Raw genomic sequence first — 21,881 nt, forward strand, 5'->3', positions numbered from 1 at the left:
ATGGAGAAAGTAGATTCTGCTGATAGCGATGACTGCAATTAGGGATACAGACAATAGGCAAGAGGGAAATGTAATTTACTGGAGAATACTGGCAGAGGAACCAAAATATTCAGAGCAAATAACTAGAGGGGAAACATAATAGAATGGGAAGACACCAAGAATTTATTTGGACTGCAGGTTAGAGATCGCCTTCCTATCAACGACTGATATCACATTATAGGCAAAGAGAAAGAAATAGGTGGTCCTTAAGGAAAGACCAGAACTGGTAGAGTTTTTAGTCAAATCTAGATGATGTTGATGTTAAGAAAGGAATAATTAGTACAACATATAAAATACTGCACAATAACTACAAGAATCAATCAGAGGAGGTCAGAAAGGATTTTGAAGAGAGACTGGATAAGCAATTCACAAATAAACAACGGGAGATATACATCTGTCCCCAAATATGCAACAAGTCTAGAAGACTTGAGATGTTTTCTTGGAAGCATTCAGATAGATATTTTTTATAGCCAAGTAGACTCCAAAGAATTTTTCCTTAGGTAGACAGAAAATGTTGGAAAGTGTGATGGGAAAGAAAGAAGTGGGAACATATTTTCTGGGAGTTTAATGAGTTGGCAGGCTTTAATGATTCCCTGCAGACTCCTTTATCAGATGTGCTGGGTGAGCAAACTGAAGTAACTAAGAAAATGACTTTTTTGGGCTATGATACAGAATTGGAATTGCCTAGACATGGCAAGGCCTTACAGAGTCTAATTATGGTGGCTGCCAAAAAAAGCAATTACTAGAAAATGAACATCAAATCCTAAAAAAATGGGAAATGTGGGATCAATATAAGTAGAGGAGGAATGAGGTTTAAAAGAAGGCAGGAATTGAATGAGCTATATAATGGTTGACTGACAATGACTGGATATATTTTAGTGATGCTTAATGTTTGCACATGAATGCAGGGAGGACATGCAGACTCCACACAGAAGGCACTCCCAGCAGAGAGTTGAAACGGAGAACCTCTTGCTGTGAGGCAACTCTACCGCTCCACCACTGCAATATCTGATGCATACCACCTCAAGGCCATACATAGCCCTATATTTTGTCTCTTAGAGCCTGTTGAGGGGAGATCTATGCTTGACATACAGGGCAATGTCCAACCCCACTCTGATGGACTTCCTGCATATCCACAAAATGAAAATTACCAGAATTACCCTTCTAATCACTTAAACCTTGCCTGGGAAAAAAACAGGACCTCCTGGACAGAAAGGCATTTATCTCACAGACTACCCCTTCTCTGGAACAGGCTCCCCATCCATGTGAAGCAGAGTTCCTCCCAACCCAATCACAGAATGATAGGAGGTTACTAGGCTAATGGCCATGGAGCCCTTACAAGCCTAGCCAAGAGTTTATTCCCAAAAAAAGAAACTGCAGTCTGCACCGGTCACCCCTGTCAGTGAGGAACACAGGTGGAACCCCTGGGACAAATTTGTGGTTTCCCATCCACTCGTCAAGGTTGCACTTGAAGGTCAGTGAGGTACTCTGTTTGACATGTATGGGAAAAGTCTATTCCAGAGACAGGGCAGCCTCTGTGAGACAAACCAGCAGGTTTGGTTAATGTCGCATATTAGATTTAGGCCTTTTGGGCAGGTATACCGTGAGAAGTTAAACTTATGGATATGGAGCATCTCTAGCAAGGCAGGGTCAGAGATTGCCTTGTTGGCGAGACACAGATCACCTCTGAACAATCTGTATGATACTGAGTAGAGTGATAGTGATTTGAGCCTGTCCACATAGGACAGGTGTTGCAGGCCATGGATTCTCTTTATGAGGTATTTCTGTGACCTTTCCAGTTGGTGCAGATGTTTGTAAAGGTACACACCAAACAGGGAGCTATACTTGATTATTGGTCTAATGAAGGAGTATAGACAGGTTATGACCTCCTTTTTTCTGGATGCAATTCCTTTACTTATGAGATGAACCAAGTAAAAGGCTTTGCTGGCCTCTGCTGCTACATGATAGTCGAATGTGAGATTGTTGTCAATCTGAGTACGCAGGTCTCTCTCTACAGGCTGTGTGCTTAGGGGGTAGCGTTGATTTGGTAATCAGTAGGGTTTTTGACGAATGGTATGATGATACATTTCTTTGCATTTAACTTGAGGCTATGACTTTAGCACCAGTCATTTGTTGCTGTGAGACCCTCTTGCAGTATGTTAACATCATTTGGGGAGTCAGTGGCAGCACCCAACTTACAGCTGTCCACAAGCCTGATCAGCTACTGGACTTTTGTTTTTGCCTGGACCTCTGAGAAGTAGATGCTAAACAGTAGAATTCACAGGACTGATCCCTGGGGAACACCACTAGTGACAGTTCTGTTATCGAGGTGGAGGCACCTATTTTGATCTTGTGGGTCCTGTCAATTAAGCCAGCTGGCCACCCACCCACCTGATGAGACTGGGATTTACGCCAAGTTGTGTTAGCTTTTCGATGATGCCCAAGTGAGGGATTGTATCAAAGGTCTTGGCCAAGTGAAGGTAAGCTGTATGTACTGACTTTCCCTCATCCACGGCCTTGGTGACAGTCTCAAAGAAGTCAACCAGGGTCAACAGGCAAGAGCTGCCCTTGACAAATCCGAAATGGGTAGGGTCAAGTGCTCGGAGATTGCCTATGTCCTTGTTTATGAGATCCATAATGATATGCTTCATGGCTTTACAGATCAGATTTGTCAAGCTAATGGGGTGACAGTTTCCAGGGTCAGTAATGGCATCACCTTTGTGCAAGGGGATGACAATAGCAGTTCTCCACCCTGCTGGAATGAAGCCTGTACTTAAACTGTGGTTGAACTGGGTTGTTCAATGGCAAAGCTAGTTCTTGCTAGAGATGGTGCAGAATACAGCCTGGGATACTATCAGGTCCCATGGAAGCTGTGTTCTTTGCCTTGGATAGGGCCTTTAACACTTGATCTATGGAGAAGCGAAGTGCAGAACAAGTATTGTGGATGTCATAAGGGCCTATGGGGGGAACAGGGGGCTAAAGTTTGCGATTAACCATTTGGAACAAACCTGGGCTTTGACATGGAGGTTCCTGATATAAATGAAGAAGGCTTTGTGTTTTCCCTTAGTATCAGAGGCTAGTTTTGATTCATAATTGGCTTTGGACATTTTCACTAGTGATCTAATTTACTTGCTGAAGCTAAGGAGACAGTTTTTCCAACTTGGAATTTGTTCCTTTTTACCCTTGGATAACAGTTTCTTCCTTTTGTTGTAAAGCCTGTTGATAGAGTATGTCCACCAGACAGGTTTGTGTTTCCATGAGGAGCAGGTTTTAGTTCTGTTGGGTATGGCTGAGTCCATGCAGTTGTACAAGTGCTTGTATATTGCACTGGCGTACTGTTCAGCATAGTTGTCTGCATCCTCTGAGGGTGGTGGTGGTGTGAAGCTACTGATACCCTCCCTTAAGAGGTTGTTGTCAGCTTTTGAAACTTTTTTAGCTTGATTACGGCTAGGGGGGTTGGGTGGGATAGAACTTCACATGAGACAGTCCGGTAATCTTATCTCACCAGGGAAGAACATACTATGGGAGTGGTGCAGCGGTTGCCAATGTTGGTGAGAATCAAGTCCAGAATGCTATCTGCCCTTGTGGGGGATGAGACGAGCTGGTCTAGTCCGTTAGAACTGATGTAGTCAAGGAATCATTGGGTGAGTGCACTAGTGCAGAAATAGTTCACTCAGTCCAGGGTGGGGTAGTTGAAGCCATCAAGGGTCAGGGCATTAGCGGTACCTTGCTGGAGTCAAGTAGGTCCAGGTAGGAGGATTGGGTGTCCTGAGTCATAGAGGGGGGCCTATAGCTGGCTATAACATGGATGGGTGTCTTGCCAACTGTCAGCTGCACCCGGAGTAGTGCCAGTGCATCATGCTGCCAAACCAGTCCTGAGGTGTGCCTGTCTTAATGTAGAGAGAGACTCCACCACCCTTTGTCTTCCCGACCTCATTCTGGGGTCGCAATGTGTGGAATGAGGTGTAGTCTGGTAAGGCATGGGTGCTCTCTGCAGCCCTGAACCAAATTTCCATGACTCCACAGACATCGTCATCTTCCAGTGTGAGGAGAGTCTCCAGTGAATGCATTTTCAGGTTAAGGCTCCTAGAGTTAAGCAGCATGACCTTCAGTTTGCTTTTTGACAGATTGTTTATGTTGGAAGATCGGTCTTTGGGTCATTGCCTAAAAAAGGCACAATGGGGGAGGCAAGAGCCTTGGCCAGGATCCAGAATCCCAGGGGTGACAGGTGGAGGCCATCTCTGGCAAAGCATCAAGGCCTGTCATCCCAGGCTGACAGATACTGGATCCCCTTGGAATGACACCAGAAACTAAGCTAGTTGTTGAGCTCTATTTCTGTTGGCACTGTGGTATGATTCTTGGTGAAGGTAGGATGCTGCCTAGGGCTATGGACATACCTGCCTGGGACACGTATTCTGAGAGCTCAATTATGTCTCTCTTCATATAGTCCAGGGAGGTACATCCCAAGTGATTCACACCAACATAGACTATGACAAAGTCATAACTGCACTTGTAGTAGAGAGACTTAAGTGCGTGCGTGATGTGGCAGATTCTGGCACCAGACAACTGACCATGAAGTTTTCCTTGTCGAGCCTGGTGAAGGGGACATCGGAGGATCTCAATTGAGTCGCCAATGACTAGCATGTTTGGTTTATTGTTATGCCTTATGGACTGTGTGAGTTTATTATTATGCCTTATGGGCTGCGTTTGTGAGACACTGGTGTGTTGTCTGCTGTGTGTGATGTGTTTGGTGTTGTGTGTGGAATGTTTGTGAGTGTGTTTTGGAGGTCTCTGCTGTATAGGTAGGTTTTTATTGAGGACCTCTGCAAAGGTGGGTGGGTGTTGTGCTTAGCTATGTGATGAGAGTGGTGTGGTGTTTGTGCTGGCAATCTCCTCTTTGTCAGGAGTACTGATTGTGGTGCAAGACAGCATGGATTCCAGGTTACTGATGTAGATGCATTTCTCGCAAGTAGAAAAATTATGTGCTAGGAGAAGAGGGCTGTCAGTAAACACGAGGCAGTTGCTACACTGTCTGAGTATGCCCACGTCTACCAGGGTGGCAGAAGAAACTGATGGGAACTGTCCATAGCATTCCAAATACTTGGGCGGACGTATGGAGAGTGGGTTTTGATAAGGGTTTGTCCACAAGAGTGTAGACTACAAAAAACTTCTTAAATGTAAATTAATTGGCCTGAAACCCAAGTGCTAAAACTAAAACTACAGATAAATTTAATCAGGCTACTAGCGAGTAGTAATAAATGCAGCGTAATAAAAGCACTTGAACACTTAAGAGCATGTAGCAAAGCAAAAGTAATGTAATAAAGTAGGAAGAACGCAGTTACAGTAAGAGCAGCTGAATAAAGTGTACATTGTTTGTAGTGGAGAGGGAGGAAACAGAAGATGGTTCAAGATTAATAAACTAAGGGGGTTGGCCTTCCCAAATGCTCTCTCTGTGCTCAGTAGACTGAGCTGATGAGATGAGTCTCAGTTGAGTGATCAAATTAGATGGGACTGGCAGGAGTGTCCAAAGTCAAAGAAGCAAGGGGGTAGCCCTTCCCAAATTATCTCACTGTACTCAGTTGAGTGATCAAATAAGACGGGAATGGGAGAAGTGACCAAAATCAAATTTATAGCAGGAGCAGGCAATTCCAAAGCCACCAAGTTTAAGAGTACAACACTTGGGTAGGAGGGTGGGAAAAACAAACAAAATGTAGACAGACAGAGGCCAGCAATAACCAATGAAGCAAATAAATAAATACAGTACAGTTTTGTTAACTATCACTGAAACAGATCAAGTGCAAAAAAAGTAAACTTATATCAGCTTGGTATATCCAGATGGTTATAGAATCAAAACACTACCTGGTAAATAGCTCTGCTATATCAGCTCTGCTACTGAGCACAATTTCACAGAAATGTAAGTCTTTGTACCAGAAGTACAACAGCTTTAAGTTGGACAACTTCAAGTGTAACTTGGACAACTAGATGGGAAACCAGAAATACATCCCTGGTTGTCACGTGTCTTTAAAGGACAAGGGCAGCCTGTAAATGATTCATCTCCCAGGGCCTTGCTTACACGTATCACGGGCACCAGAACTTGTCAGAGATTTGGGATGCATGGCTAGGCTTAAAAGCCCTTGCGGTCATTAGCCTAGTACACACCTGTGAACCTATAAACAGTTTCACATAGTGGTGGTGAACTTTAACATCATTGCCTAAGAAAGGGAAGCTCCCAAGCTTTGGACAACTCTCTCCTAAATGAACCATTTTATCTCTCGGTACACAGACATCAAGTCCTCGTTAATCTAATTTCGCAAGTCGCTGCTCCACAACTCATGTACTGCAACATGTTCATGAGTCTCATAATGTTTGTGCATTATTGAGAGAAATTTAACCTGCACTCACTAAGGGGTGACAAACAACCCAGATACTGGTGGTCTACAAATTACTGTGAAGCTTCTACTTGCCTTTAAAAAGAAAATTCTTGTAATCCTGCTGCTACCTGCTCCTAAAATGCAGTGCTAGATCTGGACAGACAGAAGGAAGCAAAATAAACCAACAGTAAAACGGAGTACAAAATTACTGTAAATACAGACAAAACACGCCTTCCTTTAAGTAAAGGTAACCAACAAAACAATGCACCACAGTGTTGGTTTAAGGACAACAGGATTCTGTTATTAAATGCTCAAATTCCCGGTCCTTTTTCTCCCTATTTACAGTCCCTGCTATGAATAAACGGCAGCACATTTAAAATATTTTAAATAGACTTTCTCTCCACTAGAACAGTACTTTCAAAAAAACATTTATCCCGCCCTGGAAAAGCTTGCAGCAGTCTACAATTCATTGAGTTCATCAAGGCCAATTAATACAGGTAGTTTTCTGGCCAATTTCCTCCCCAAACTTACATCACCACGACCGTCCTAAAAAAAAACACCCATGCTGTGATATCACAGCTCCCGGTCCTTCCCCTACCCATACAGAAAGTAAAGGCTAGAACAAGGAAACAGTACATGAGTCATGTTTCCTGTTGTGAGCTCTCAATCACAGCAGGTAACAGCTCAAATTACCCTTAGCACTTTGACAGTTACGGAAGTTAGGTGTGAAGGGGGATGGGAGATGAGTTGTAGTAGTACAATTCAGGCTTCACAAAAACTGCAATTTAGCCACTCTAAAAAGAAACAACAGTAAAAACGTCATGAAATGTTAGTTAAAACTAACAGACTGAAAGACAGCAAGGTATACATGTAAAATTGACGCAGTGGCAGGAGCTTTAGGAACAGAGAGGCCTGCGTGATGTAATTTTTTTTTTTTTACAGACAAGCACTGCATTTTGGGATACCTAAGGCAGACTACATATCAGCATCACTTCAAGATGCTAGACCCCCTGTGGTCAGACTCAAATTACGTACACAAATATTTAAAAAAACCTGTATATAGTCCCAGAGTGGTGTTAAAATGTAGGAAACACCAAACCATGATGAAATAAACATGTTTTTTTTTTTTAGTTTGTGGGTGTTGTTATCCTTTAAATCATGTGAAATTGTAAAGAGAAGCATATTAAAACATACATTCCCTTCATTCTAATGAAGCTCTTTTGAGTTTGCACTCTTAACTTGCAGTGGGCATGGTCTAAGCCTTTTTAAAAATAGTCTCCCAGTTCAAACAGATTTTCATATTTCTAAAATCATAAGCATTATTGGAAAAAAAATAAATGGCAAACTATTAAGCACAAAGAACCCTTTACAGTGGATGCATTCATTCAGTTCTAGGTTTTACAATAACCACAGTAAATATGAATTTTGTAATGTTGTATAAACAGATTAGAGTATCTAGGCAACCATTCAGGTAAGAAACCTACTGCAAACAACATTTTCTTTATACAGCTGTGAGTATTCGTAAGAGGCCAAGCAGTTTTGTCTGTGCCACTTGATTGTCAAGATATTTAGGTAAATATGAAAATTAGTACAATACAAATGAATATACAAACAATATACAGTCTTTATCTGAACTAGACAGAGGGCAAAAATCAATATTGTTGTGTTCGCCATTGCGTAAGCATACAGAAATCTCCTAATACCTTGCATGTAGCATTATTTTAGAATTATTAATACAAAAATAAACCAGCAGTATTTGATGCCTAGAGTCATCAGTATGAGGTAACTACAGAAATGCCTGAAAGCATTACTACGCTGCAATGATCTATGTGCATTTACTGCAAGAATTAGACCCTAAAAAACTGCATGTTATGCTCAGGAAAGCACTCCTGACTGTACTAGAACATGTAAAATCAAAAGTATTCAGAGTTCAAGATGTCTGCTTAATAAACCACTGGAAAATTATCATCAAATTCACTGGTGCAAAATTAGAAGACAAGTATAAAATAGCTGCACAAATCTCCAGTACTGATCACAATATGCAGTTTTACAACAGCCATGTTTTACTTACATAAAAGGTAATGCCTTAACAAATCCAATGTAAGGCTTCATTGCTTAAGTACATTGTTAGAGCAAAGCTTCCATAGGGAGTAGATAGTGTGGGAAGAAACAGCCAGGGAATTATTATGGCTAACCTTGTATAGGCCGCTAGGGTCAATAGCCTAGTACCAAACTATGAACCTATAAAATTCTAACATTAGCAACTTAAACTCCCAATGACATAACCAAAGGAAATCAGTGTCTATGGGAAAAATGGTGAAGACTTGGTTAATGTGGCTTCTCTTCAATTAGTTCATTAAGGAAAAGCAACAGCAGACCTAATGGACACTGGCCAGAGTCTGTGACATGGTATGTGCTGATGCATGTTAACGGACACTGGCCAGAGTCTGTGACATGGTATGTGCTGATGCATGTTAACGGACACTGGCCAGAGTCTGTGACATGGTATGTGCTGATGCATGTTAACGGACACTGGCCAGAGTCTGTGACATGGTATGTGCTGATGCATGTTAACGGACACTGGCCAGAGTCTGTGACATGGTATGTGCTGATGCATGTTAACGGACACTGGCCAGAGTCTGTGACATGGTATGTGCTGATGTATGTTAACGGACACTGGCCAGAGTCTGTGACATGGTATGTGCTGATGCATGTTAACGGACACTGGCCAGAGTCTGTGACATGGTATGTGCTGATGCATGTTAACGGACACTGGCCAGAGTCTGTGACATGGTATATGCTGATGTATGTTAAAGGACACTGGCCAGAGTCTGTGACATGTTATATGCTGATGCATGTTAAATAACACTGGCCAGAGTCTGTGACATGGTATATGCTGATGCATGTTAACAGACACTGGCCAGAGTCTGTGACATGGTATGTGCTGATGCATGTTAACGGACACTGGCCAGAGTCTATGACATGGTATGTGCTGATGCATGTTAATGGACACCGGCCAGAGTCCGTGACATGGTATATGCTGATGCATGTTAACGGACACTGGCCAGAGTCTGTGACATGGTATGTGCTGATGCATGTTAACGGACACTGGCCAGAGTCTGTGACATGGTATATGCTGATGCATGTTAACGGACACTGGCCAGAGTCTGTGACATGGTATGTGCTGATGCATGTTAACGGACACTGGCCAGAGTCTATGACATGGTATGTGCTGATGCATGTTAATGGACACCGGCCAGAGTCCGTGACATGGTATATGCTGATGCATGTTAACGGACACTGGCCAGAGTCTGTGACATGGTATGTGCTGATGCATGTTAATGGACACTGGCCAGAGTCTGTGACATGGTATGTGCTGATGCATGTTAATGGACACTGGCCAGAGTCTGTGATATGGTACATGCTGATGCATAATACAAGAGAAGGGGGTCTTGGCAAACACAAATCTTCATCTGACTTTAGGCACTAAAGTTAAATGATAAAACAAAGGCCAAATGAAGTCAATGCTGCCAAAGGGATCACACTTCAGCCACGTCTATGACTTCTGAAGAGAAGCTTTTAACCTGCTTCAACTGTTCACAAAGGAGGACCCTATATATAGAAATGAGATGACTTTGCAGAGAACAGAGCCAGTTAACTTGTTCAGGAATTGAAACCAGTCAATATGATTATCATCATCATCAAACTAAACCACATCGCACTTATCCAAGCTCCTCACACAAAGGAAGACCTTACTGCCAAAAAACGTCAACTTACCTTGTTAACATTGACAGTATCACCTTCATACTCTACTCGATACAGACAAAGCCTGGAAACTGTGGCGTAGGCGATCCATTCACCGCAAGGTGAGACAGCACTACAGCAGATGTGATCATGACCCTGAAAACAGCAAAGAAAAGAACATGCGACAAGTGTTTCACTAGTGACACATATTCACATTAGAAACCTTTCACTAATGATACAGGCTCACCTGCACTCATTTACACCTGCCATCAGTCGGTTAATGTAGTACCAAATTCCGGTGACCTGACAGACTGAACAGCAAATTCTGTGAAGTTCCAAGTCAGACAAACTTGATCAAGAGTTTAAACAATATTCATGCTAATTAACTGAATACTGTGAATTCAACACATTTTAAGCAGTACTGAAACAAACAGAACCATGTGTGGTCTACCCAACAAGAACACAGACTCCCCTAAACCAAGTCTGCTCACACAAGTAGCGCCACAGATATGAAGCTGTATGTGGCTAGATCACAGCTGTAGGTGACAATGAATTAAAGATGGCTTTCAGTAGTAAAGCCTTCCAGTGAAACAACAATAATGACCAGTGGCTGGTGACACAAGACTGTTGGGGTCAGAGTGGTTAGAGTACAAGGGGCAACTTCCTTTGGTATACAAAACTGAGGTGGAAGAATAAAAGAGCCTAAAAGTTTTTCAGCAGAACAGCGAGGTGACACGCAATGTGAAAAAGCAAACTTCTGAAACCTCAAAGCTGAAAAGGACAGGTTGCTGCTACCCACTGTATTGCACCCCAGTCTGCGCTTGGACATAAAAGGAGGGTACCTAGCTGAACCGGAGGATGAATACTCTGCTCCTAGTAGCATGCACACTACAAGGTTCCATGCATCATGCAGCCATTGATAAACAGACCCGCCTTTGTCTCATGGTTCTTTCTCAATAGCCACATTTCTTCTTTGGGAATAGAAGTAATGAACAATACAGCTAGGTCTTAACAGAAAGATAAGAAGGCATACTGTCTCAGTTCACAGCTGAGCCCTGACAAAGGAATGAAAACATCTCTCAAACTCAATAAAACATCTGTCAACAACATCAAAGGGTAATACCACCTCATACACTGTGCATGCATTTGGCAAAGGATCCCACACACTAACTGGTTATATCACATAGAAGACCACAATTTTGAGATTGAAATGACATCATTATCTCAAAACTCAAGAACACGTCTGCTAAAAGAATTGTAAAGATGCCACCCAAATAAAAGGTCTGCCAACAAGATCAGAGATGTGCCAAACGGATTAAAATTACATTACTTCATAACCTACAGAAGCCTGCTAACATATTTAAAATGTCACACTGAATCACAACTCACAGAAAGACCTGATAATACAATCCAAAGGCATACATCTACAGAAAGATTCGTCACTGCCTCATAAGGCATGGATACACCTGCAAACAGGACTAAAATACAAAGCTTCACAACTCATGGAAATGCCTTCTCCACAAACCACTGTCACTTAAACTCTGCCTCACAAGACATGGACACACCTTCACTACATATCACTGCAAATTAATAAACCATGGGATTATAGCAGGTTACTAGGCTAATGGCCCCAGGGTCCTTACAAGCCTAGCCAAGTTCAACCAGTGTTCCGAAGGGTGTCTGGTTCAAGCAGACACTAAACTCAACACCTAACTGCCCCTATCCAAGAGAGGTACAGGTGGAACCCCCAAAGTGAATTTCCGGTTATCCATTAAATTGTCCAAATTGCACTTAAATAGGGCCCATGATGGACTTTGTTTGACATGAATAGGAAGCTTGTTCCAAAGGTGGGGCAACCTCTGAGAGACACACCTGTCTGTCCAGCAAGTTCTGTTGATGTCACATACCAGGTTATGGTCCTTTGAGAGAGTGACCCATGTCCCATTTGACTAGCAAATGTGCAGCATTTCCATTACAGCTGGGTCAGAGATTGTTCTATATGCAAGGCACAGGTTGCCTCTAAGCAGTCTGTATGACACAGAGTAAAGTGACAATGATTTCAGTCTGTCCGCATAAGACAGTTCTTGGAGACACTGAATTTTCTTTGTAAGGAACCTTTGCTGTCTCTTCAATTGCTGCAGGTGTTTGGAAAGGAACATACCAAAGGGAGCAGAAAGGAACATACCAAAGGGAGCAGAAAGGAACATACCAAAGGGAGCAGAAAGGAACATACCAAAGGGAGCAGAAAGGAACATACCAAAGGGAGCAGAAAGGAACATACCAAAGGGAGCAGAAAGGAACATACCAAAGGGAGCACTGTACTCTATTATTGGCCTGATGAGGAAAGAGTACAGGGGGGGGTTATAACCTCTTTTTCTGGAAGCAATGACCTTCGTTATGAGATTAACATTACAAAATGCCCTTCTTACCACTGTGGAGACATGGTGATCAAAGTTAAGGTTGCTGTCAACCTGTATGCCCACATCTCTCACCACTGATTGTGTTCGTAGGGTATTGCTATTGATGTGGTAGTTTTCAGGATCACCCTTGCTAAAAGGGTTAATAATACAGTTTTTTCATTAAGTTTAAGACCATGACTTTGGCATCAGTCATTAGTCTGCGTAAGACCTTCTTGCAGGATGTTGACATCGCTAGGGGTTTCAATGACCTCTCTCAGGTTGCAGTCATCAGCAAACTTGGTCAGCCACAGTCCTTTAGTTTTAGCCTGTACTTTGGATAAGTAGATTCTGAACAGTAGGGGTCCCAGAACCGATCCCTGTTGAACAGCACTGGTTATGGGTCTGCTGGAGGAGGTGAAGTCCCCTATTTTGACCATATGAGCTCTATCAGTGAGCCAGTTTGCAACCCACCAGCCAATATATGGGTTGTTACCCAGCTGGGTAAGTTTATCAATGATGCCTAAATGAGGGACTGTGTCAAAGGCTTTGGCTAGGTCTAGGTAGGCCACATACACAAATCTGCCCTCGTCTAGGGCTTTGGTAACTCTCTTGAAGAAGCCCATCAAATTTAACAGGCATGATCTCCCCTTGACAAAGCCAAAATGGGTGGGGTCAACCATTTGGAGATTTTCTATATCTATGTTAATAAGGTCCAAGATGATTCGTTCCATGGCCTTCCAGATAAGCCTGGTCAGGCTAATTAATGGGACTATAGTTCCTGGGGTCCATGGATGCATCCCCCTTTGTGCAAAGGGATGGCTGTAGCTGTTTTCCATTCTGCTGGGATGAAGCCAGTGCTTAGGCTGTGACTGAAAAGTGTGCTCAATGGTGATGCCAATTCCTGTTTTAACCCATGTAAAACACAGCCCGGGATGTTGTCTGGTTCCATAAAGGCTGTGCTTTTGGCCTTGGAGAATGCATTTAAGACCTGCTGCTCAGAGATATTAGGCCTCAAGTCATAGATACACCCTCTCTACATATCCCTACAAATTAATAAACCATGCCTCACAAGTCAATGCCCTTGTTACATATCATCATAAATTAATAAACCATGCCTCACCACATGCCACTCTAACTTAATAAACCCTACCTCCCATAGTAGTGGTGAAGCCCCTGCAGAAGGATAACCTTACAACTGACCCAAGTAATTACAGACCTATTAGCCTTAAAAGCCTCAATCTGCAATGGTTTTGGCTTTGTGAAGGGTAGACCCTTTCTTTTTAGTCTGATAAATTTCTTCAGAAAAGTTTATGGAGGCTGTCCATTGTGACCATGCAGTGTACGTGGCATATCTTGACCTGGCTAAATTCCTTTGACACCATTCTGCATGCTGGCATCACAGAAAAGCTAAATGCTTTAAATATAATATAGACAGCAAACTAGCTGAAAGACAGAACCCTTACAGTGCGAGTTGCAGGTCCTCAACAGAAAGTATGAAAGTGACCAGTGCCGTCCCTCAAGGCTCGGTGCTGGGACCCTCTTTTTTTTGTTTTTTACTTCTCAGATCTCAAAGTAGACAGCCAAAACCCATGGCTAACAGAGTCTGCAGGTGTTTGTAAACTGGTAGTCATTGTGTAGTCCTACTATGACACCTAAATCATCTACAATGAACTTACCCAAGTAAATTCAGTGCACTAAAAATGGGCTCAAACTACATGATAAAAAGGGGAAGCATCATCACTTGTGGTAGGTAACCTCTCCTCTCACCATACTGTCTAGACAACAAACCTCTACAAACTGAAAATGTAGTTAAGGACTTGGGTACTTTGGTAGATAGCTCCCTCTCTTTCAACCATCATGTAACGACTATTTCTAGGAAATCATTTTATTTAGCCCAGCTTACTGGCAAAGGAATATCTTTCACGGTCTAAAGAAGAAATCATTCTTTTATATTCTGCATTACTCAAGCCAATTCCAGAGTGTAATGTCTCCTTGGGATGTATCTCACTAAAAATATTGAACAATTAGAAAGACCTCAAAGGCTCCTAACTAAAAAAAAGTTATTATCAGGAGAGTCTGCAGGTGTTTGCAAACTGGTGGTCATTGTCAAGTCATACTATGTCACCTAAACCATCTACAATGAACCCCTTAGAGCTGACCCAGTAGTCAGGGACTTGGGGACACCCATAGATAATAATCTAACTTTTGACCATCACGTGTCTACAGTGGTGAGGAAATCATTTTGTGATGCGCAACTTATAAACAAAGGTATGGCATCCAAGTCCAAGGAAGTCATTGTTCCACTGTATTCGGCATTCATCAGACCTACCATTGAGTACAATGCCCCCTTTGGTATGTACCTAACTAGGCATACCCAACAACTGGAACATCCAGAGAGGTTCCTCATTAAAAGAATAGAGGGTGCAAGCAAAATGTCTTATGCAGACCGCCTCAAGGTCCTATCCCTGTATTCTGTCTCCTACAAATTTTGAGGGGAGATCGATGCCTGACATACCTGGCATTGTCAGACCCCACTCTGACGGGCTTTCTGCATATCCACAAAACAACCAGCACCAGAATTACCCATTCTAAAGACTTAAACCTTGCCTGTGATATAACTAGGACCTGCTGGAGAGATAGGTATATATCCCAGAAACTACCCAGTCTATGGTTCACCTTATCCATGTGAAGCAGAGTTCCTCCCTAACTCAATTCAAGTGCAACTTGGACAACTGGATGGGAAACCGGAAATTCATCCCTGGTTTGGCACCTATGTCTCTAATGGAGACAGGTAACCAGTAAATGGTTCATCTCCCAGCCCCAAGCTTACACTTCTAGTTCATAGGTAGGTACTAGGCTATCAGCCCAGAGGCCTATACGAGCCTAGGCAAAAAGGTTCCCTGGCTTTCGCCACCCAAGAAAATTATTTTCCTGTGCCCCTGTCGAGCAGTGCCGCAGAAGTGATCCTTGGGGTGAATTTTCTATTTCCCATCCAGTTGTCAAGAATTTTCTTAGAGAGGGCCAATGAGGAGCTTTGCTTGACATGAATGGGTAGTTTGTTCCAGAGTATGGGAAGTCTCTGGGACAAGAATCTATCCCTCCAGCATGTTCTGTTTATTGTGGTGACAAGGTTTAGGTCCCTGGAGCGTGTGGTTCGCAGAGATTGGGATTTCCAAGTGTAGCATGTCCAACAGCTCTGGGTTTGACATAGCTTTGTATGCTAGGCAGAGTTCACTTCTGAGTAGGCGATATGAGACAGAGTAGAGCTGGAGTTTTTTTAGATGGTCTGCGTAAGGCATCTGTTTGAGGCCAGTAATCCTCTTAGTGAGGTATTGCTGTGGCCTTTCCAATTGCTGTAGGTGTCTTGTGAGATACAAGCCAAATGGGGCACTGTACTCTATAATGGGTCTGATGCGGGATGAGTAGAGAGGAACAATGACCTCCTTTTTTCTACAGGAGAACCCTTTTGTGATGAGGTGTGCCACGTACAAGGATTTCCTGACTACTGTGGCAATGTGGTTATCAAAGGAGAGACTACTGTTCACCTGTGTCCCTAGGTCTCATCATACTTTCAGTGTTTAGTGAGCTACTGCCTATGTGGTAGTTCATGGGTACCATGTTTTTCCCAAAGGGGATGACAATGCACTTCTTGGCATTGAGCTTGAGGACATGACTTTGACCCCAACCACCTGTCTCTGTGAAGCCCTTTTGTAGGATGTCTACATCATTAGGTGATTCTATTATGGCTCCCAGTTTGCAGTCATCTGCGAACTTGGTAAGCCAAAGACCTTCTGTGTTGGCCTGCACTTCAGAGAATAACATGCTGAACAGGAGAGGACCCAGGACCGAACCCTGTGGTACTCCACTCATCACTGGTCTGAAGTCAGACTTGGAGTCGGTTACTTTTACTGTGTGGGTTGTGTCAGTGATCCAGTTGTCCACCCATCTTGTGACACAGGGATTTATGTCCAGTTTAGGGAGTTTATTTATACTTCCAGAGTGGGGGGTGGTATTGAAAGCCTTGGCGAGGTCAAGATAGGCTGTGTGCACTACCTTGCCCTCATCTACGGCTCTGTTGACTGCTTCAGAGAAGTCAATCAGGTTTAGTAGACATAATCTGCCTTTTACAAACCAAACTAAGTGGGGTCCAGGGTTTGGAGGTACCTATGTGTTTGTTTATAAGCTCCAAGATGATACGTTCCATGGCCTTGCAGACCAGGCTCGTCAGGCTAATGGGGCAGTAGTTTCCAGAGTCCGTGGTGGCACCCACTTTGTGGAGTGGGATAACCGTCACTGTGCGCCATTCAGTAGGCACATAGCCTGAGGTGAGGCTATGACTAAACATGGCACTTAAGTGGGGTGCCAGTTCATTCTGTAGTTCGTGCAATACACAGCCTGGGATGTTGTCTGGTCCCATGGATGCTGTGTTCTTGGCTTTGGAGAGTGCAGTCTTTACTTGTTCATCTGTGATTACAGGGGCTTTGCATTCTTCTGGTATTAAGATAGGCCCTTTGGAGGGTGAGAGGGGGGAAAGTTAGCACCGAACCTACCTGCCAGGATGTTGGCAATATCAGTTGGTTCTGTATATTTAGTACCATTGTGCTGTAGCTCAGAGCAGATCTGAGTGTTGCCATTGAGATTCTTGACATAGCTGTAGAATGCTTTGTGGTTGTCTTTGGAATCAGTGGCGATTTTATTTTCATAACTAGCTTTGGAGGATTTTATGAGGGATCTCAGCTTTTTGCTGAGGCTGATCAGGTAGTTCCTCCAATCTTGGGATTTTACTCTTTTTTGCAACAGTTTCTTCCTTCTGTTGTAGAGTTTATGACAGGGGACCACCAGATTGGCTTTTTTTTTTTTTTTTGAAGGATAGCATTTTGGTTCTGTTGAGGATGGCATGATCCATGCACTTGTGTATGTGCTTATACAGTGCATTTGTGTAAGATTCAGCAGTCGTACCTCTATTTTCCATCTGCATGGTGTCATGAAGTTTGCCACTTCTGTCTTAAGAAGCATGAAGTTGGCTTTAGAGTAGTTTTTGATGGTGGTTTCCTTAATGGGGGGGGGTGGGGTGGGATATGGATGTCTAGGGTGATTAGGTTGTGGTCGGATCTGACCAGCGAGGTGCTGACCTCTGGTGTGGAACACTGGTTACCCACATTGGTAATGACCAGGTCCATGATACTGCTGCCCCTGGACAAGCTGATCCAAGGCGTTGGAATTTATGAAGTCCAGAAAACGTTGAGCGAATGAGTTGGTACATGAGCAGTTTTCGTAGTTGAGGGTGGGGTAGTTGAAATCACCCATAATTAAGGCATTGGGTTGTACCTTAATATTTTCCAGTATCTTAAGAAATGAAGAGTGGGAATCCTGGGGCATGGTGGGGGATCTGTAACAAGCTACAACCTGGATTGCAGTCTTGCCCAGTGTTAGCTGCACTTGGATAATTTCGGATGCATTATGTTGAGCAACTAGCCTTGACGTGTGGATATCCTTAATGAATATGGACACGCCTCTGCCTTTAGTGTTTCGGTCCAGGTTAGGTGGCTGAAAGGTGTAGTATGAATTATAGCCTGGTAATGCAGGGGTGCTCTCTGGAGCCTTGAACCACGTCTTCGTCACTGCACAGATGTCGATGTTCTCCATTTTAAGGAGCGTCTCGAGTGAGTGCATTTTGAGGTTGATACTTCTAGCGCAGAGTAGCATTACCCTCAGAGTTTGCTTGCTTATACCTGTTACGGTGGTAAATTTGGCATTTGAACCTTGCCTAAAAAAGGCACTACAGGCACGGCAAGAGCCTTAGCCAGTATCTAGAATCGCAGGGGCGACAGGTGCAGACCATCTCTGGCAAAGCATCGTGGTCTGCCGACCATGTCGGCCCAGGCAGACAGATACTGGATCCCCTTAGAATAACACCAGAAGTTTAGCCAATTGTTCATAAGTTGGTACTAGGCTATCGGCCCTAGGGTCTATACAAGCCTAGCCATAACAATTCCCTGGCTATTTCTTCCCACACTACTTACTTCCCTGGACCCCTGTCTAGCAGGGCGACTGATGTTATCCCCTGGGTGAATTTCCTTTCTCCCACCCAATCGTCAAGGTTCCTTTTGAAGAGGGCCCAAAGAGGTGCTCTTGCTTGACATGCATGGGCAGTCCATCCCAGAGTCTGGGGAGTCTTTCGGTCAGGAACCTATCCCTCCAGCATGTTTTGTTTATTGTGATGACAAGGTTTAGATCCCTGGAGCGTGTGGCTATGAAGTTGAAGTCAATCATTTTGCCCTTGTACTGTGGTATCATTCTGGGCAATGGCAAGATGCTACTCAGGGCTAGGGTCATACCTGCCTGGGCTACAAGAGCTCCTCCATGTCTCTTTTCATGTAGTCCAGGGAGGTACGTCTCAGGTCATTCACACCAATATGGACAATGGCAGAGTCGTATTTGTACTTGTGCAGTGACCTGAGTGCATGTGTTGTGTGGCGGATCCTGGCACCAGACAGGCAGCTGACAATAACTTTCTCCTTGTTTAGCCTGGTGAGTGGGACTTTAGTGTGCCTGATTATAGAGTCACCTATGACTGGTGTTTTGGGTACGTTGGTTTGCCTTATGGGCTGAGGTTGACTGGTACACTTATTTTGTGGGCTGTGTGTCATTTGGGTAGTGTTGGGGGGTGGTTGTCTGCGTTTCAGCTTGGGAGGTCTCTGTTGCTTGGGCAGATTTTTATTGAGAGCCTCCGTGAATGTGGGTATGCGCTTTGTGTTTCTATGTGTGGGTTTTGGTAGTGTAGGTTTTGAAGGAGTATGTGCTGAGTGTGGTGCGGTGCAGGTGTTAACCTTCTCCTCTTGACTGTCTACTCCAGTCTTGGCTGGAGAGAGCTTGGCTTCCAGTCTGGCCATATAAGTGCATCTCTCACAGGTTGCAGTGTTGGGTGGTAGGAGGAGAGGGTTGTCAGTGTATATGAGGCAATTGCTACATTGCCCCAAGATGACCAGATTAATCAGGTGGACAGGAGAAAACACCGGGAGCTGACACATGGACATGCCTGGATAGGTGCTTATTAATTTAAGTACTAAGAACAGTTTTTCTCTTGATAAGTGAGGAAAGTAGAGTGCTGTAGTAATTTGTAGTTTATTTAGTGCTAACAATGAGTTCTGAGCACAAGGAAACAGTTTTGATTGCTGAAACTAAAAAAAAACTGGCTAGTTCTAGCTACAACTAGCTAGTTTTAGCACCCATCCCAAGAAGAGAAGCAGGCCACGACCTGTTTGGTGATCCAGTCTTGTCCCAGATGATGCAAGGGTCTGCAGGCTTGTAGCCTTTTTCTGGTAGATGCCTCGAATAGCAACCAGACTAATCAGGTATGTTAAGCAAAGACACTCACTCTCTAACCAGAAAGAGTCAGGAATCAATGCACTCTGCTCCTACTCTCAGCAGGATCAGAATATAAGCACAGATTCTAAGCTGTCACCTATAAAGCAATTACTAAGCTTTCTGATGATCAACAGTCACCAGGAAATAATGTAACTGCACTCCTTCTCTCACCAGGAGAAAACAGAAGCACTAATCCCAAGATGACTACTGAGAGGCAGAATGTGAGCTGTACAATAACTGGTGGTCTTGCAATGGATGCTGAAAGGTATGATGAAAATCAGAAGTTATGTCTTACCATAACATTCCATCTGTGTTGTTGATCTTATTCCAGTCATCACTGATTGGTTCGGTTCCGAGCCCTCAGAACCAAGTCGGCCTAATACCAAGCTTGTGTACACCAAAAACTCTCGAGCTAAGCTGCTACCCACAATGCCCTTCTCCCAGATACCTCTGATCGAGGTTGCATGCAACATATAGAAGAAAAACAGAGGCCATTTCTGCGCAGAAACACTGAAACACCACAAGGACCCAGAAGATCCACCAGGAGCCTTTGGTGGGGGACGGAGGGAGGGTGTGATGACCGGAAGAAGATGAACAGCACAGATGGAACATTACGGTAAGAGAGAACTTCTTTATCTGATGTTGTTAATCTTCTTTCCATTCATCACTGATGGGACAGAATCCCAAGCTATTTGAAAACCGAGGTGGCCCTTATGGAAGAACATTCCTGAGAACCATTGAGCCGAAGGCCGCTCTTCCCTTGGAGACCAAATCCAATTTGTAATGTCTTTATGGAAGATTAGATACGGACTCGATGCATAAGGCTTGTAACTCAGATATCCATCTGGCTGAAGTGACTGCTGCCAAAAACAGAGATTTCCATGAAAGAAATTTAAGGTCACATGTCGCAGCAAGCTCAAAAAGGGGTGTAGAGAGAGACTGTAATACCAGAGAGAGATTCCACGTCTCTACTGGCCTCCCCTGAGAAAGGTCTTGCAAAGGTGGGAGGAGATAAAATGAACGCTATCTGAGCCATTATGAAAGTTGGAGATCGCTGCTAAGTGGACTCTAATAGTAGAAGCTGATGACCCATCGTCAAACAACTCAGAAAGGTATTGAAGTATAACAGCTGTAGGAGTTGAAAGGGTGTAGCATCTGATTATTAGGCCAAATGGTGAACCTTTTCCATTTATCTCTGTAGAGTTTCCTGGTGGATGGTTTATGGGATGCCAGAATAATATTGCGAACAGGTGAGAATAGGGTTTCCTGCCTGGAGACTAACTGAAGTGGAGAAACCAAGCTGTCAGCTTGAGAGTGGACACATTTGAGGGAGTCAACCCTTGGGAGTGAGAGATTAGGTCCTGGTGAGTGTCCAGGATCCATGGAGGTTGCAAAAGGTGAGGCCGGAGGAAGGGGAACCATACCTGCCAAGGCCAAAAAGGAGAAATGAGGATCACTTTGCATCTCAACAGAATTGCTTTCTTTAGAAATAGGGGAATCAGAGGTATTGGAGGATAAGCATAGAGGAGACCCGCGGGTGAATCGCGAGTCAAAGTGTCTCTCGGTGATTCCCCGTCTGGGAGAAAGAGGGCAAAGAAGCTGTTGCATTTGTTGTTTGAAGGGGAAGCGAAAAGATCGGAGCAAGGCTGACCCCCACGGCTGAAACTTTCTGCCGTCACGTTCAGGTTGAGAGACCTCTCGTATGGAAGTAGGATGCATCTGTTCAGCCTGTCTGCAATCACGTTGGAGCTCCCCGGGATATGCGTTGCTATAAGAAAGTGGTTGGAAGCTACCGCTCAATGCCAAATTCTCATGGCCTCTCGACACAGGGGGGTAGGATTTGGTCCCTCCTTGTTTATATACCAGACATACTGTCTGACCTGATTGCAATCGGTCCGATGGAAGGAGCGAATAAAGTGCCTGCAACGCCAACAGCACCGCTCTCAACCCCAGGATTTTG

General features: G+C 43.8%; 1 protein-coding gene across 3 annotated transcripts in view; it reads right to left on the reverse strand.

The window, feature by feature from the left end:
- Nucleotides 1-21,881, reverse strand: part of UTP4 (UTP4 small subunit processome component) — an 881,210-nt gene that overhangs the window by 248,253 nt on the left and 611,076 nt on the right. For all 3 annotated transcript variants that reach the window (XM_044082023.1, XM_044082022.1, XM_044082025.1), the window contains one exon: nucleotides 10,188-10,310. In XM_044082023.1, coding sequence (XP_043937958.1) covers nucleotides 10,188-10,310 — 123 coding nt within the window. The remainder of the gene's footprint in view (nucleotides 1-10,187; nucleotides 10,311-21,881) is intronic.

The sequence above is a fragment of the Protopterus annectens genome, chromosome 8.part1 (assembly GCF_019279795.1).
Source record: "Protopterus annectens isolate FY-2018-M chromosome 8.part1, PAN1.0, whole genome shotgun sequence".
NCBI classification, from domain to species: domain Eukaryota; kingdom Metazoa; phylum Chordata; order Ceratodontiformes; family Protopteridae; genus Protopterus; species Protopterus annectens.